We start from the raw sequence: 14,859 nt of genomic DNA on the forward strand, positions 1-14,859 counted from the left end.
GGCATTTGGATGGGTATATGAATAGGAAGGGTTTGGAGGGATATGGGCCGGGGGCAGGCAGGTGGGACTAGATTGGGTTGAGATATCTGGTTGGCATGGACGGGTTGGACCAAAGGGTCTGCTTCCATGCTGTATATCTCTATGACTCTATGCTCCTAGTTCTAATGTTCAATAAAGGTTTCCTCTCATTTTTCCAATAAGTACAAGCCCAACATATTCAACCTCACGTTATAAGAGGGTCTCTCCTTACCCAAGATCATCTTTGTGGACCATCCTTCTGTAGACTGCTTCCAATGCCAATATATCTTTACATAAATAAGGTGACTAAAACTGTTCCCAGTATTTCAGCTATGGTCCAACTAGTAGCTTGTACATTTTTAACAAGACTTCCCTATTTTTATACTCTATTCTCTTTGAAATAAAAGTGAACATTTGATTTGCCTTCCCTACCACCTCCTGGACTTTAAGCCAAGGAGATGTTAAAATCTCTGTTTTGGTAGCTTTCTCTAGTCTATCTCCATTTACAAAATCACAGATTTGAATACTATTCAAGTCGTTTATTTTTCCTGGCAAAGTGCATAACATCATACTTTCCTCAACTGTATTGCATTTGCCCAGCTTTTTGCCCATTTGCTTAAACTGTCTATACCTCTATGCAGAAATTTCACATCATCCTCACCACTCGCCTTCCCACCGAGTTTGTGTCATTTGCAAACTTGGAGATAATACATTCATGTTCTTCATCCAAGTCATTAAGATATAATGAAAATAATTGTGGCCTCAGCACTCAATACCACAGCACTCCACTACTACTGGCTGCCATTCTGAAAATACCCCTTAGCATAATTCTGTCTTTTATATGTTAGCCAATCCTCTAATCATACTACCTATAACACCATGGGCTCTATTCTTATTAAGTAACCTAATGTGTGGTACCTAATCAAATGCCTTCTGAAATCCAGATATATTACAGCCTCTGATTTTCCTTTATCTCTCCTGCTTGTGAAATCCTTGGAAGAACTCTTTATTAGAAATTAGAAAATTTATTTGTCAGGGCACGATTTCCCCTTGTAAAGCCATGCTGACTCTGTTCAATCATATTACATATTTCTAAATCTCTTCAGTTACATCCTTTATAACAGACTCAATATTTTCCCAATAACAGATGTTAAGCCAACTGGTTTTGTCTCCTTCCCTTTTCAAATAAAAGTGAGGATTTTCAATCCTCTGGGACTTGTCCTGAATCTGAGGATTCTCAGAAGATTACTACCAGTACATCCATAATTTCTGTAGCTACCTTGGATGCATCCCATCAGATCCAAGAGACTTATTGGTCTTTTGCCTCATTAGTTTCCGTTGTATTTATCTCTAGATATAGTTATTATATTTTATCCTTTTTTTTTGCTCTTTGATTATTTAGTATTTTTGGAATGCTATTAGTATCTTCTACTGTAAAAACTGATGCAAAGTATTGATTCAACTCTTCTGCCATTTCGTGGCTCCCCATTATTATTTCCCCAGCTTTGTTCTTAACATAAGGGCCTTATGTTAACTTCGGCCTCTCCTTGCTTTTCAATATACTAAAAGCAGCTCTTGCTCTCTCTGTCTAGATATTACACGTAAATTTAACCTCAAAGTTTACATTTTCCTTTTGTTGTTTTTAGTAGTTCATTTTAAAAAACTTTCTCAATCTTCTAGCTTACCAGTAATCTTTGTCACATGTTTCTTTATCTTTAAATTTGATTCTATCCTCAACTTCTCTGTTTAACTATGGTTAGCTTATCCCCTTCCCAAAATCCTTCTCTCTCACTGGGATAGATCTTTACTGTGAGCCATGAACTATTTTCTTAAATGCCTGTCATTGCTCCTCAACCATATTTGCTGCTAAACAAATTTTTCAGTCCTCGCCAGTTAGCTCTGCCCTCATTCCTTCATAATTACCCTTATTTAAACTTAGCACAACTGATTCCAACCTAAGTTCCTCCCATTCAAACTGAATACTAAATTCTAATATGTTGTGGTCACTGTTTCCAAGGGGATCTTTTACATTCAGAGTATCATTGCAAATCCAACATAGCCTGATTTCTGGTTGGATGCACAACACACTTTTATAGGAAAGTGACCCGAATACAATTAATGAACTCTTCCTTTGCCAGTCTAACTACCCCAATCTAAATGAAGATTCAAGTCAGCCATAATTAATGTACTTTCCAACATACTTATTTATGCCCTCATTATCTTCTGAGTAATTCTCTGTCCCACCATATAGCTTCTGTTAGGGTGGCCAGTAGACAATATATTAGTTATCATATATTAGATCTAAGGAATGCAAGAATGAGAAGTCATCCTCTCCTGGTGGGTGTAAAGGTCATTGATACGCTAAACATTTATGAGACCAGCTCCTTCCAGGGAGTAATGGGTGAGGTGGGTGTTATCGCTCAATCATGCACACACAAAGCAGTAGAGATGGTGACGATTTTGGGTCAGTATGAGATCCATCAGCATCAGCAGTGGCTGCATTAGCAAGGTGGATCCGAAACAGACTCGTGGCGGTGGAGGAGTCGAGTTTGGGGGCTGGTGCGATACCCACTGGCATTTTAGTAGCACCTGCTTTGGTGAGGTCTAGCGAGGACTCATAGATGGCACTGAAGAGTCGCGACTTTCATTCCAGCAACAACAGCGTGGCAAAGGGGACTTGTGCCTGGCTACCAGGCCCATGGCAGATCACTTAACAAGGAGGACTGTAAAGCTGAACACTTTTTCTTCATTTCTTTATTTTTCTGTCTTTATATTCTATGTCTTGGTTCATTTTTGTGTTTTCAGATGGCACCAGAAAGTGGCAAGACTATACAATACTTTTCACTGTATTTTGTAACAAAATACGCATGACCATAAATAAAGCAAATCAACAAAAATATCTGATGCCATCTGCCCAAGTTCACACTGGGATATTTTGATAAGGTCAGTGCTGCAGCCCAGGCAGTTGAATTCAGTAACAAATTTGGGGTCCCCTGGTGCAACGTGCCATAGCCTCTATACATGTGGTATTGAAAGGTCCACATCACAACTCTGCAGGAGTCAGTTACAGGAATTGGTTCCGTTTGATTAATGCTTATCCTAACAGTGATCGCCATTGCTGCTAGATGGAGGTGTGCACCCACTATACTGGCAGCTACTATGATTTATACAATCTTGAGCACTGGCGCTTCAAGAGCCTTACAAGACTAATACTGGGGAGATAACAGGTACTCTCTGCAATCAGGGTTCATGACACCACTGTACAACTCTGACTGATGGGGAGCACAGGTTTCATGTCGTGCACGCCTCAATCAGAGTCATGCTGGAGTCAGAATAGGAGTGTTGAAAATCTGGTTCCTACCGTTGGACCAGTCACTGGTGGGTGTTTGGCAGTGGTAGCCTCCTGTATATTTCAGTCAGAGTGACGTTCCCTCCAACAGGAGGTCCCCAGAGTGGTTATGCTTGCTGATGACTGCACAACATTCAATACCACTCTCAACTTCCCTAGTACTCAAGCGGTCCATGCCCGTAATTTTAAATCATTCCATCGTTGGTGGCAGTTCCTTCAGCGGCCAAGGCCCAAATCTTTGGATCATCATCTCAGTTTCCTTCTTCAAGATGCTCTTTAAAACAGATCTCTTCAGCCAAGCTTTTGGTTACTTGTACTAACATCCGTATACATGGTTCAGCATTGAGTTTTGTTTAATAGTATTCCTGTGAAATACCTGGGGTATTTTATGATGTTAAAGGTTCCATATACATACAAGTTGTTACTATATTGAGCTGTAAGTTTTAACATTCACCAATTAAAGAGTCAATAGATTTTCAGACTCAAATTGTAAAACAGACAGCATTTACTGTAAGTTCTAGCACAGTACATCACAGTTTAAAACTTATGAAACATTCAATTTACCTTATATATCTTTTCTGGTCATGCAAAGTGGATGGCATCTCGAGTAACTTGTTCATCAGTCGTACCCTCAGTGAATCAATACGTGTCTCTACTTCAGCATAAACTGTAGGGCAAGAAAAAAAAAGGCTTTTAACAAATGTTACCACTAATAACATTCAATGTTGGCTCACCATCAGTTTAAGGTAACTAAGAATAAGTCATAAATACTAATGCTGCCCACATTTCAAGAACAAAAAATACACTATCTGGTGGCAGTATTAACATTTTGGTTGACATGAAATATATAATTTCAAATGACTAATCCACATAAAATTATTGTATAAGTACTTTATTCAATTCTTGTTAAAAAGGAACAAAGAGCACAGAACAGGCCCTTCAACCCACCATGCCTGCACTGATGCTTAATCCTTACTTACACCCACTTCCTATTGCCATACACAGTTTCTATCTCTCTGTTCACCTCCAATTCATGTGTCTATCAAGATATACTTGCTTCTACGACCTCCATTGGCAGTGTGTTCCAGGCACCCACCACCCTCTGTAAAAAAGTTCCCTGCACTTCTCCCCTAAACTTTCCCCCTCTCACCTTGAGCTTGTGCCCCAATTCCACCCTGGGAAAAAGCCTCTGACTGTCCACTCTATCTATGCTTTTTATAATGTTGTAGACTTCTATTGGTTCACCTCTCAGTCTCCATCTTTCCAAGGAAAACAATCCGGGTTTATCTAATCTCTCCTCATATTCAAAACCCTCTAAGTCCAGGCAACATCCTAGTAAACCTTCTCTTCACCCGGTCCAAAGCATCCATGAACTTCTGGTAGTCTGGCGACCTGAATGCATGCATTATTCCAAATGTGGCCTAACTACAAGTTTATACAGCTGTAAAATAACTTGCCCGAGCCAATGAAGGCAAAAATGCTGTATGCCTTCTTGACACCTTATCCATCTGTGTTGCCACTTTCAGGGACCTGTGGACCTGTACATCAGATCTCTCTGTACATCAATGCTCCAAAGGGTTCTGCCATTTATTACATAATTTGCACCCAAATTTAATCTTCTAAAATGCATCACCTCACATTTGGCTGGATTAAACTCAGTCTGCTATTTCTCTGCCCACATTTGCAAATTATCTATATTACACTGTCTCTTTTGACAATCCTCCTCACTATTTGCAACTTTGACAATGTTTGTGTCATCCGCAAACTTACTAACCAGATCACCTACGTTTTTCTCCAGACAGTTTATATATATTAAAAACAACAAAGGACCCAGCACTGATTCCTGCAGAATACCACTAGTTACAGATCTCCATTCCAAAAAGCACCCATCCACCATTGCTCTCTATTTTCTATGACCAAGCCAGTTTTGTATCCATTGAGCCAGCACATCCTAGATCCCATGAGACTCTAGTTTTTGTAGCAGTCTGCCTTGAGGTACCTGAACAAATTCCTTAATAAAGTCCATGTAGACAACATCCACTGCCCTTCCCTCATCAATCATTCTTGTCACCTCCTCAAAAAACTCAAGTTGCTGAGATATGAGCTTTCCTGCATAAACCCATGCTGCATATCACCAACAAATCCATTCACTTTCAAATGTGAATGAATTCTCTCAGTATCTTCTCTGACAGTTTTTCCACCACTAGTGTTAGGTTCACCAGAATGTGATTACCTGGATTATCTCTGTTTCCCTTCTTAAACAAAGGAACAATATTGACCATTCTCCAGTCCTCTGGAACCTCACCCGATGCCAACAAGGATGCAAACATACCTGTTATAGGCCCAGGTGCTGCCTCCTCTGCCTCTCACATATTCTGGATTAGATCCCATCCAGTCCTGGGAACTCGTCTACCTTCATGCATTTCAAGACACCCAACACTTACTCCTTCACTATGCTGACCTGCCCAAGAGTACTCACACACCTTTCCCGAACCTCAACATCCCTCATGTGCATCTCTTTGGTGAAGAACGATGTAAGGTACTAATTAAGGATTTCACCCATTTTCTCCGGTCTCACACAATCTCCCTCCTTTATCCTTGAGTGAGCTTACTCTTTCCCTAGCTACCCTCTTGCTCCTAATATATATATCTAAACTCCCTTGGGATTCTCCTTAACCCTACTGGCCAAGGACAGTTGATGGTCACTTTTTGCCCACCTAATTCCCCATTTCAGTTATTTCCTACTTTCTCTATATTCAAGGATTTTTCCTGTTTTTTTAGTATTGCCAGACTTGAGCTATGCTGACTTTGTTTTCAAACTAAGCTGATAATTTATCATCCAAGGTTCCTGAATCCTCCACTCTAACCAACCGGTCTTTAAAAGACTCACCCAAGTTAGATATGGATTTACCCTCAAACAGCCGCTCCCAATCCACATTCTCGAATTCTCGCCTAATTTGGTCATAGTTGGCCTTCTCCCAATTTAACACCTTAATCTGAGGTCCACTCTTCTCCTTATCCATAACTACCTAAAAACTTATGGAATTACTCACTATTGCTAAAATGCTCCCCCACTGCAAATTTGATTACCAGGTCGGGCTCATTTCCCAATACCAGGACCCCATCCTTTGTTGGACTATCCGCATACTGTTTCAAAAACATCTCATGGTCATACCTAACAAATCGGTCCCCATCCAAATCCCCAGCACTAAGGGAGACCTAGTCAATAAGGGGGAAGTTAAAATCACCACTGCAATAGCCCTGTTATTTTCATATCTTTCCAGAATTTGACCTCATACCTCTTCTTCCATCTCCCACTGGCAGTTGGGAGGTCTATAATATAATCCCAGCATTGTGATTGCATCCTAAGCTCTAACTATAATGCCTCGCTGCAAGATCCCTTCAGGGTATCCTCCCTCAACACAGTTATGATATGTTCCCTGACCAATAATGCAACTCCCCCACCTCTTTAGGTTTCTCCACTTTCTCATCTAAAACATCGACATCCCAGAACATTCAGCTGCCAATCGTGTCCCTCTTTCAACCTTGTAAAAGTGAGAGCAACATCATAACTGCATGCATTAATCTAGGTTCTAAGTTTATCCGTCTTACCTGTTACATTTCTTGCATTGAAGCAAATATAGTCTAAGCCTCCAGTTCCGCTGAACTCAGCAAACTCACTCTGACTGCTCTTCCACTTGGCTACATTTGCCTTAGTCTCAAGCTTTTCCCCAGTCTCTACAGTTACTGAGCTGCTGCTCCGGTTCCCAACCCCCTGAACGCTAATTTAAACCCTCCGGAGCGGCACCAACCAGTTTTCCTGCTAGGCTATTATAATAGAACCTAATGTTCTATTATAAATGCCGGAGGAAACATCACAGAAGCGCTTCAGAGGAGGCTCCCAAGCACTGAGGATGTCACCTAGACAGGGGACGAAACATCTGCAACACAAATTCCCAGCTCGGCGAACAGAACCACAACAATCCTTAATCTTTTTATACAAAACCAAAATGATCTGTGGACTTCTTTCTACACATTAACCAAGGTATCCTGGTCACAGTCAGGATTTTTAATGTTTCTAGCGGATCTATTGTCAAAGTTTCATTAACAACAGCCATGATTTCTACAAATTTTGGCAGACTTCTTCAGAGAAAGAAACGCTACATTCTGTGGTTAGCTAAAAAAATTAAAGGTAGTGTAAAACATGAAGGAAAAGCACATAATTGTATTAAGATTGTTGACAGGACAAAAGATTGTACAGAATATTTAAAAAAAGCAAAGAAGATTAATAAGGAGGTAAAATGTTGTACGTAAGGAAGTTAGTTAAAATTTAAAAAAAACAGCAGACAGTAGTTACTACACATATTTAAAAACAAAAAAGTGCTACCATAAATGTCAGTCCTATAGAACGCATGTCTGAAGAATTAAAAGGAAAACAAGTAGATGGCAGATGAATTGAACAGCTATGTTGCATCAATCTTCACCTAATATTTGTGGTAGGTAAGTTGTTAAAGGAGATTCTGAGAGACAGGATCTACAAAAGCATTTGGAGAGGCAAGGACTCGTTTGGCGTAGTCAGCATGGCTTTGTGCATGGGAAATCATGGCTCACGAATTTGAGTTTTTTTTAAAACAAGTAGTCAATATGGTCAATGCATTAGACATCATCTACATCTGCCTACAACAGTAATAGACTCGCCACATTTAAGGGAGTTTAAATGGTCATTTGCTAAACATATTGATGCAAATGGAATAACATAGGTTAGATAGGCTTCAGATTGGTTCCATAGGTAGGTGCAACATTAACGGCCGAAAGTCCTGCACAACACTGTAATGTTCTATGTTCCTCATTGCAACATCTTGCATATATCTAAGTTATCTAAATTCATCTGCCACTCCAGAGCCCACTTGCCCAGTTGATCAAGATCTCACTGCATTCCCAGATAACCTTTTTCACTGTCCACTATGCCAGCAGTCTTGGTGAAATCTGCACACTTACTATCCATACCTCCTCAATTCTCATCAAAATAATTTAATTAAATGATGAACAGCAGTGGACCCAGCACCAATCCCTGTGGCACACCACTGGTCACAGGCCTCCATTCTGAAAAATAACCCTCTACCCCCACCCTCTCTCTTCTACCTACAGGCCAGTTTCGTATCCATTTGTCTAGATCTCCCTGGATCCCGTGAGATTTAGCCTTCCTCAACAACCTACAATGCAGTACCTTGTCAAAGGCCTTGCTAAGCTCCATGCTTTGGGGAGTCAGGAAGGGAATTACTCACGATAGGATTCTCTCTTGTTGGAGATGGTCATTGCTGGCAAACTCACTTGCAACTTGTCAGCCCAAACAAGGATATTGTCCAAACCTTGCTGCATTTGGACACAGATTGCTTCGAAACACCCCCAAGTTGTTGCAAAAAGTGCTGAACATTGTTCGCCCATGATTGTACATGCCTACATCCAATCTTATGATAGAGGGAATGTTGACGATGAATGAGTTGAAGATGGTTGGGCCCACCCAGAGCAACTCCTGCAGTAATAGCCTGGAACTGAGATGTGTGTCATCCAACAAGTAGAACCATTAACCTTTGTGCCAGGTATGACTCTAACAAGCATAGAGTTTTCCCTGATTCCCAATGACTCCAGTTTTGCTAGAAATCCTGTTGCAACACTCCGTGAAATGTGGCCTTGATGTCAAGTTCAGTCATTCTCACCTCTGCAATTCAGGTCTTTTGTCCATGTTTGAAGAAAGTTATAATGTGGTAAGGAACTGAATGACTCTGGCAGAATCCAAACTGAGCAGCGAGGAGGTCCTTGGGAAGCAAATGCCACTTGATAACTCTATTGATGATACTCTCCATCAATTTACTGACAATCTACAATAAACTGATGGGATTATAATAAGCCAAGTTGGATTTATCCTGGTTTTTGTACATAAGACATACATGAAATTTTCCATTGACCTGGGAATGTACTAGAACAGCTTGGTTAGGGTCATGATAAGTTCTAGAGATCGTGTTTTTGGTACCATTGTTAGTATGCTGTCAGGGGCCATAGGCTTTGCAGTAACCAGCATCACCATCTAAGGCCAAACACTTCTGACTGAAGATTGTTACAAATGCTTCAGCCTTATCTATTGCAATGATGTGCTAGGCTCCCCATCATTAAGGATGGAGATGCTTGTAGAGCCTCCTCTCACGGGGAGTCCTTTAACTGCCCACCACTATTCACAAATGAACGTGACGGGACAACAGAATTAGATCTAATCTGCTGGTACTGGAATTCCTTAGCTCTATTAATCATTTGCTGCTTATGCTATTTAGCATATAAAACAGTCATGCTCTTTAGCTTCACCAGGTTGACATTTCTCCTGGCATGGCCTCCTGCACTTTTCATGAAACCAGAGTTGATCCTTTGGCTTGATAGACTGGGATCATGCTCCATCTTGATGTTGCAGATTGGAGTACAATTCTGTCGCTGATTGTCCAAAGCCAATTATGAATGCCCACTCTAGAGTTGCTAGCTCTGTTCACCATCTAGTCCACCCCAGTCCAACATCGGCTCTTCAACATCATATATTCCATTTAGTATAGTGATAGCACCACACAACATGGAGTGTATTCTCAATGTGAAGATGGATTTCAACTCCACAATGACAATGCAGTGGATACACTTACTGACATTGTCATGGATATTTATTGGAGTTTACAAGAGTTCTTTGAGGAAGTAACATTTTTGGGGCCCTTTGAGGAAGTAACGTGCTGTGGATGAAATTAATAGATTTACTATATTTGGGTTTTCAGAAGGCATTTGCTAATTGTCACAAAAATTAAATCCTCGTGGCATATGGGTAACATATTCACATGTACAGAAGGTTAGCTAGCTGACAAGAAGCAGAGAATGGCAGCATCTGTGCAGAGAAAGCAAACTTAATGTTTCAAGTCCAGCGACCCTTCTTCAGGACTATTTTAAAGGATCGCTGGATTCAAAAAGTTAGCTCTAGACTTGCTAAGTTTCTCCAGCCATATTGTTTCTGGTGTCAGATTTACAGTATCCAAAGTTCTTTGGTGTATTTTAAGAAACAGAGAATAGTTAGACATACATAATTTTGTGGTTGACATAACAAGTAATCATCAGTAAGAATCAGCATTGGATCTCAACTTTTTACTGTTTATATAGACTCTTAATTCCAGACTTCTATTGAATTCGAATTCCACCACCTGCCATAGAAGGTTTTGAATCTAAATCCCAGAATGTTACCTGGTCTCTGGAATAATAACCCTGTGATAATATCATTTGGCCATCACCTCCCCTATAAATAACTTGGGTGAAAGGATCAAAGATAGTAAATAGATAAAGATAGAGAACATAAGGAAGTTACAAAAGGGATGGTTTAGGTAAATGGGTGGAAGATCTGGCAAAGGGGAGTTGGATGTGGGAAAATATGATAATATCCGTTTTTGCAGAAAAAAATAAAAAAGGCCATTATCTAAATAAAAGATTACAGAGCTCTGAGATGCAGAGGGAATGAGTGAATAAGTGTATGAAACGCAAAACATCAGGAACTTCATAGAGTGGATGTGGAAAGAACATTTTCTCTCTTGTGGAAATCTCATACCAGGGATCACTGTTTATAAATAAGGGGTCACCACTGAAGATACGGATGAGGAGAACTTTCTTCCTCAAACAGGATGACAACTCTTTGGTACACTCCTTCTCAAAAAGTGGTGGAAGAAAGTTCTGTAATATTTCTGCAGCAGAGGTAGATAGATGCTTGTTCAGCAAAGGAGTGAAATATTATCAAAGGCAGGCAAGAATGGGGAGTAATTAGATCATCAACCCGAATGGCAGAACTGACCGGAGGGGCTGAATGACCTATTCATGCTCCTAATTTATAGGTTTGCATTATTTTCAGAAGTATTACATTAGAAGAAATATCTAACTAACCGGATGAGCTAATTAAAATTATCCAAGTCAAATATTCAGAAACCCTAGGAATAATATCAGAACTGCTAGATTGTGTTATTCAGTTGAGTTTAGAAGGATGAGAGGGGATCGGATTTAAAAGTACAATATTCTAACTGGGCTGGACAGATTGGATGTAGGGAGGATGCTTTCCTTGGTTGGGGCCACTAGAAACAGGGGACAGTGTCTCAGGATACAGGGTAGACATTTAGAAAAAATGTTTTCTGTAAAAGTCGTGAACCTGTGGAATTATCGACCACAGAAATCTGCAGAGACCAAGTCATGGAATTAATTCAGGAAGGAGTCAGATGAACTTTCAGACTTTAAAGGCATCAAGGGGTCTGGGGAGAATGCAGGAATATGGCATTCAGATAGAGGATCAGCCAAGATCATATCATTTAGGAGAACAGGCTCAAAGGGCTTAATGGCCTATCCCTGCTCCTAGCTTCAGTGCTTCTAATAGAACATTACCTTGAGGCAAATAAGAGCAAGAAAAATAAGGTAATCACTAACAGTGGAAGAAAAAGTACTGGACAAATTCAAGAGTCTGAAATCTGAAAGCCAAGCCTCCAGGACATGATGGCCAATATTCTGAAAAGATTGCTGCAGAGATAATAGATGTACTGGTTATGGGCATTCAAAATCTGCTAAATTCTAGAATAGTTGCAACATATTTTTGTCTTAATCAAAAACTACCATTCAAGCAAAGAAGGAGAAAGAAAGTGAATTTCAGATCAGTTACCTTGCGGTTACTAGGATTGTGCTAGAAACTATTACTAAAGAAGATTTAACAATTTACTCAAAGCATAGTGTCAAATGGTTTTCCAAAAGGGAAATCTGGTTTAACAAATTTGAAGAGAGATAACTAGTAGAATAGGTAAAGGGGACCAGCAGATACAGTATACTTGGAGGTCTAAAAGGCATTCCATCCAGTGTCACACACAAGTTTAACATACAAAATTAGGGATCATGGAGTTAGGGGTGATATATTACTATGAGCAGAAAGCAACGAGTGAGGATAAATAGATCCTTTTCACATTGGAGTGCCTCAAAGATCAGTGTTGGAACCTAAGCATTTCTCTTTAATGAAGAGACAGATTAATGTATCCAAATTTACTGAAGATATAAAAGTAGATGAAAATGCATATTGCAAAGAGAATACAAAAATTTACTGCAAAGAAATGAGAACAGGTTAAGAGAGCAACAAGGTGGTAGATGGAGTACCATGTGAGGAAGTACAAGGTTGTGTGCTTTGGCTATAGTATTAGAAAAGCAGGTGTATTTTAAAATAGGAATGAAACTTCTAAATGTCGATGTTCAGAGGGACTTGGGTGAATACAAAATGTTAGTATGCAGGTGCAGCAAGCAACTAGGAAAGCAAATGAGATTCAAGTTGCAAATGCAAATGAATTGGAGTCCTGGAATAAAGAAACCTTTCTATAATTGTACGTAGCCTAGTTGAGACCACATCTGAAATAATATGAAACTAAAAGTGCACATTGTAAGGAAAAATATAATTGCCTTGCAGACAGTACAACGAAGGCTCCTCAGATTGGTCTTTGAGAAAGTTGTCCTACGATGAGCTGACTAAATGAAAACCAAATTCTCTGCTGTTTAGAAGAATGAGAGGTGATATCATTGAAACATTCAAGACTTATGAAGGGCTGTAATAGGGTAATACTAAGATGCTGTTTCTCCTAGTTGAGGATTCTAGAACGAGGGGTACAGTTTCAGGATAAGGGCTGATCATTTCGGACTCGGCAGCAGAAATGTCTTCATACAGAGGATTGCAAATCTTTGGAATTTGCTAAAACTGAAGGTTGTGGATGCTTGATCAATGAAAGTATTTAAGGCTGAGACAGATGTTGATGTTTCAAGGAACCGAGGGTACAGGTGCTAACGGGTAACTGAAACCAAAAATCAGCTATGACATTATTGAATTATGGAGTCGGGTCAACAGGTCATATTCTTTTCTGTCCAGATCATATGATGCATGTTCTTGCATTCTAAATCTGTTGAGCAACAAAGACATCTCGGTCTATTTTTAGTCCTGGCATCTGACCGTGCAGAATCTCACATGCTTCAAATGATTCACACGAATCAACAGAATAAACCTACATTAAAAGCCCCTGAAAAAGACCTAGAAAGCCAGGACCTTTCACTCGAGTAAAGTATAAACTTGGAGGTCGCTTAAGATATCCATTTAAAGTAGAAGAACATAGGAACACCTGAGTGAGCAGACAATTTGAATTTTATAAACCACAAAGAACCTGAGGAAATGAATATGTAGGAGCAAAACAGAACTAAATTAGACATCAGTAGGTTTCTCATTATCACAGACAGACATCACTCTTTGCAATGCTACATCAATGCTTGCAGTCAGTGGGGATTTTGTGCATATGCCCAAGAATGATTTGGATGAATTTTTGTTGAGGTGAAAGTCAATATATGAAAAAAAGATGAGTAGTTAGGTCATAAAAGCTATGGCAGTCCAGGACAGCAGAGAATCTACCTTGTGGCAATAAAACAAAGGAAGTAGAGTGCAGATTTTTCAGAGTGTGTTAAAAAGCTTGTTCAGTTGCATGAAAGCCCAAAACAGAAGCATGCAACCTTGAGTAGATGTCATCCTTCAGATAGGAAAAAGTGAAGGACAACAATTTTGTGAACTCATTTTTCTCTCACTGGGTTGAATCTTACCAAAAATCAGATACATGCCAATTTGTGTAGTTTCCTGGACGTTTCTCTCTGCAGGCCCTAGTGAGCTTTCTCACATTCTCTTTCCAAATGTATCTTATTACCTATGCAGGGTCAACAGGTTATAATCTTTTCCATATGCATTCCCAGGGCACCTTATTTGTGGTGACAGGAGGTTGCATGCAGTTACTACCCATGGACATGTACTGAGACACCGGTGACTGATGGAGGTCTGAACGACTAACCGGCTAGCTGAAGTCACCAGATTACCACTCTCGATTTTCATTTCAGACAGAAAAAGCACTGAAAGTGAGTAACATTTGAAAATGAACAAACTGGTCACACTGGTAGAGGCATAGAGATGTACAGCATGGAAACAGACCCTTCGGTCCAACCCGTCCATGCCAACCAAACATCCCAACCCAATCTAGTCCCACCTGCTAGCACCCGGCCCATATCCGTCCAAACCCTTCCTATTCACAAACCCATCCAAATGCCTCTTAAATGTTGCAATTGTACCAGCCTCCACCACATCCTCTGGCAGCTCATTCCATACACGTACCACCCTCTGCGTGAAAAACTTGCCCCTTAGGTCTCTTTGATATCTTTCCCCTCTCACCCTAAACCTATGCCGTCTAGTTCTGGACTCCCCGACCCCAGGGAAAAGACCTTGGCTATTTATCCTATCTATGCCCCTCATAATTTTGTAAACCTCTAAGGTCACCCCTCAGCCTCCGACGCTCCAGCGAAAACAGACCCAACTTGTTCAGCCTCTCCCTGTAATTCAGATCCTCCAACCCTGGCAACATCCTTGTAAATCTTTTCTGAAC

The 14,859-nt window shown here is 40.2% G+C and overlaps 1 protein-coding gene across 7 annotated transcripts in view; it reads right to left on the minus strand.

The window, feature by feature from the left end:
- Nucleotides 1-14,859, minus strand: part of exoc2 (exocyst complex component 2) — a 318,264-nt gene that overhangs the window by 181,939 nt on the left and 121,466 nt on the right. For all 7 annotated transcript variants that reach the window (XM_043719385.1, XM_043719383.1, XM_043719382.1 and 4 more), the window contains one exon: nucleotides 3,932-4,034. In XM_043719385.1, the coding sequence (XP_043575320.1) occupies nucleotides 3,932-4,034 (103 nt within the window). The remainder of the gene's footprint in view (nucleotides 1-3,931; nucleotides 4,035-14,859) is intronic.

Source organism: Chiloscyllium plagiosum, chromosome 29 (genome assembly GCF_004010195.1).
Source record: "Chiloscyllium plagiosum isolate BGI_BamShark_2017 chromosome 29, ASM401019v2, whole genome shotgun sequence".
Lineage (NCBI taxonomy): Eukaryota > Metazoa > Chordata > Chondrichthyes > Orectolobiformes > Hemiscylliidae > Chiloscyllium > Chiloscyllium plagiosum.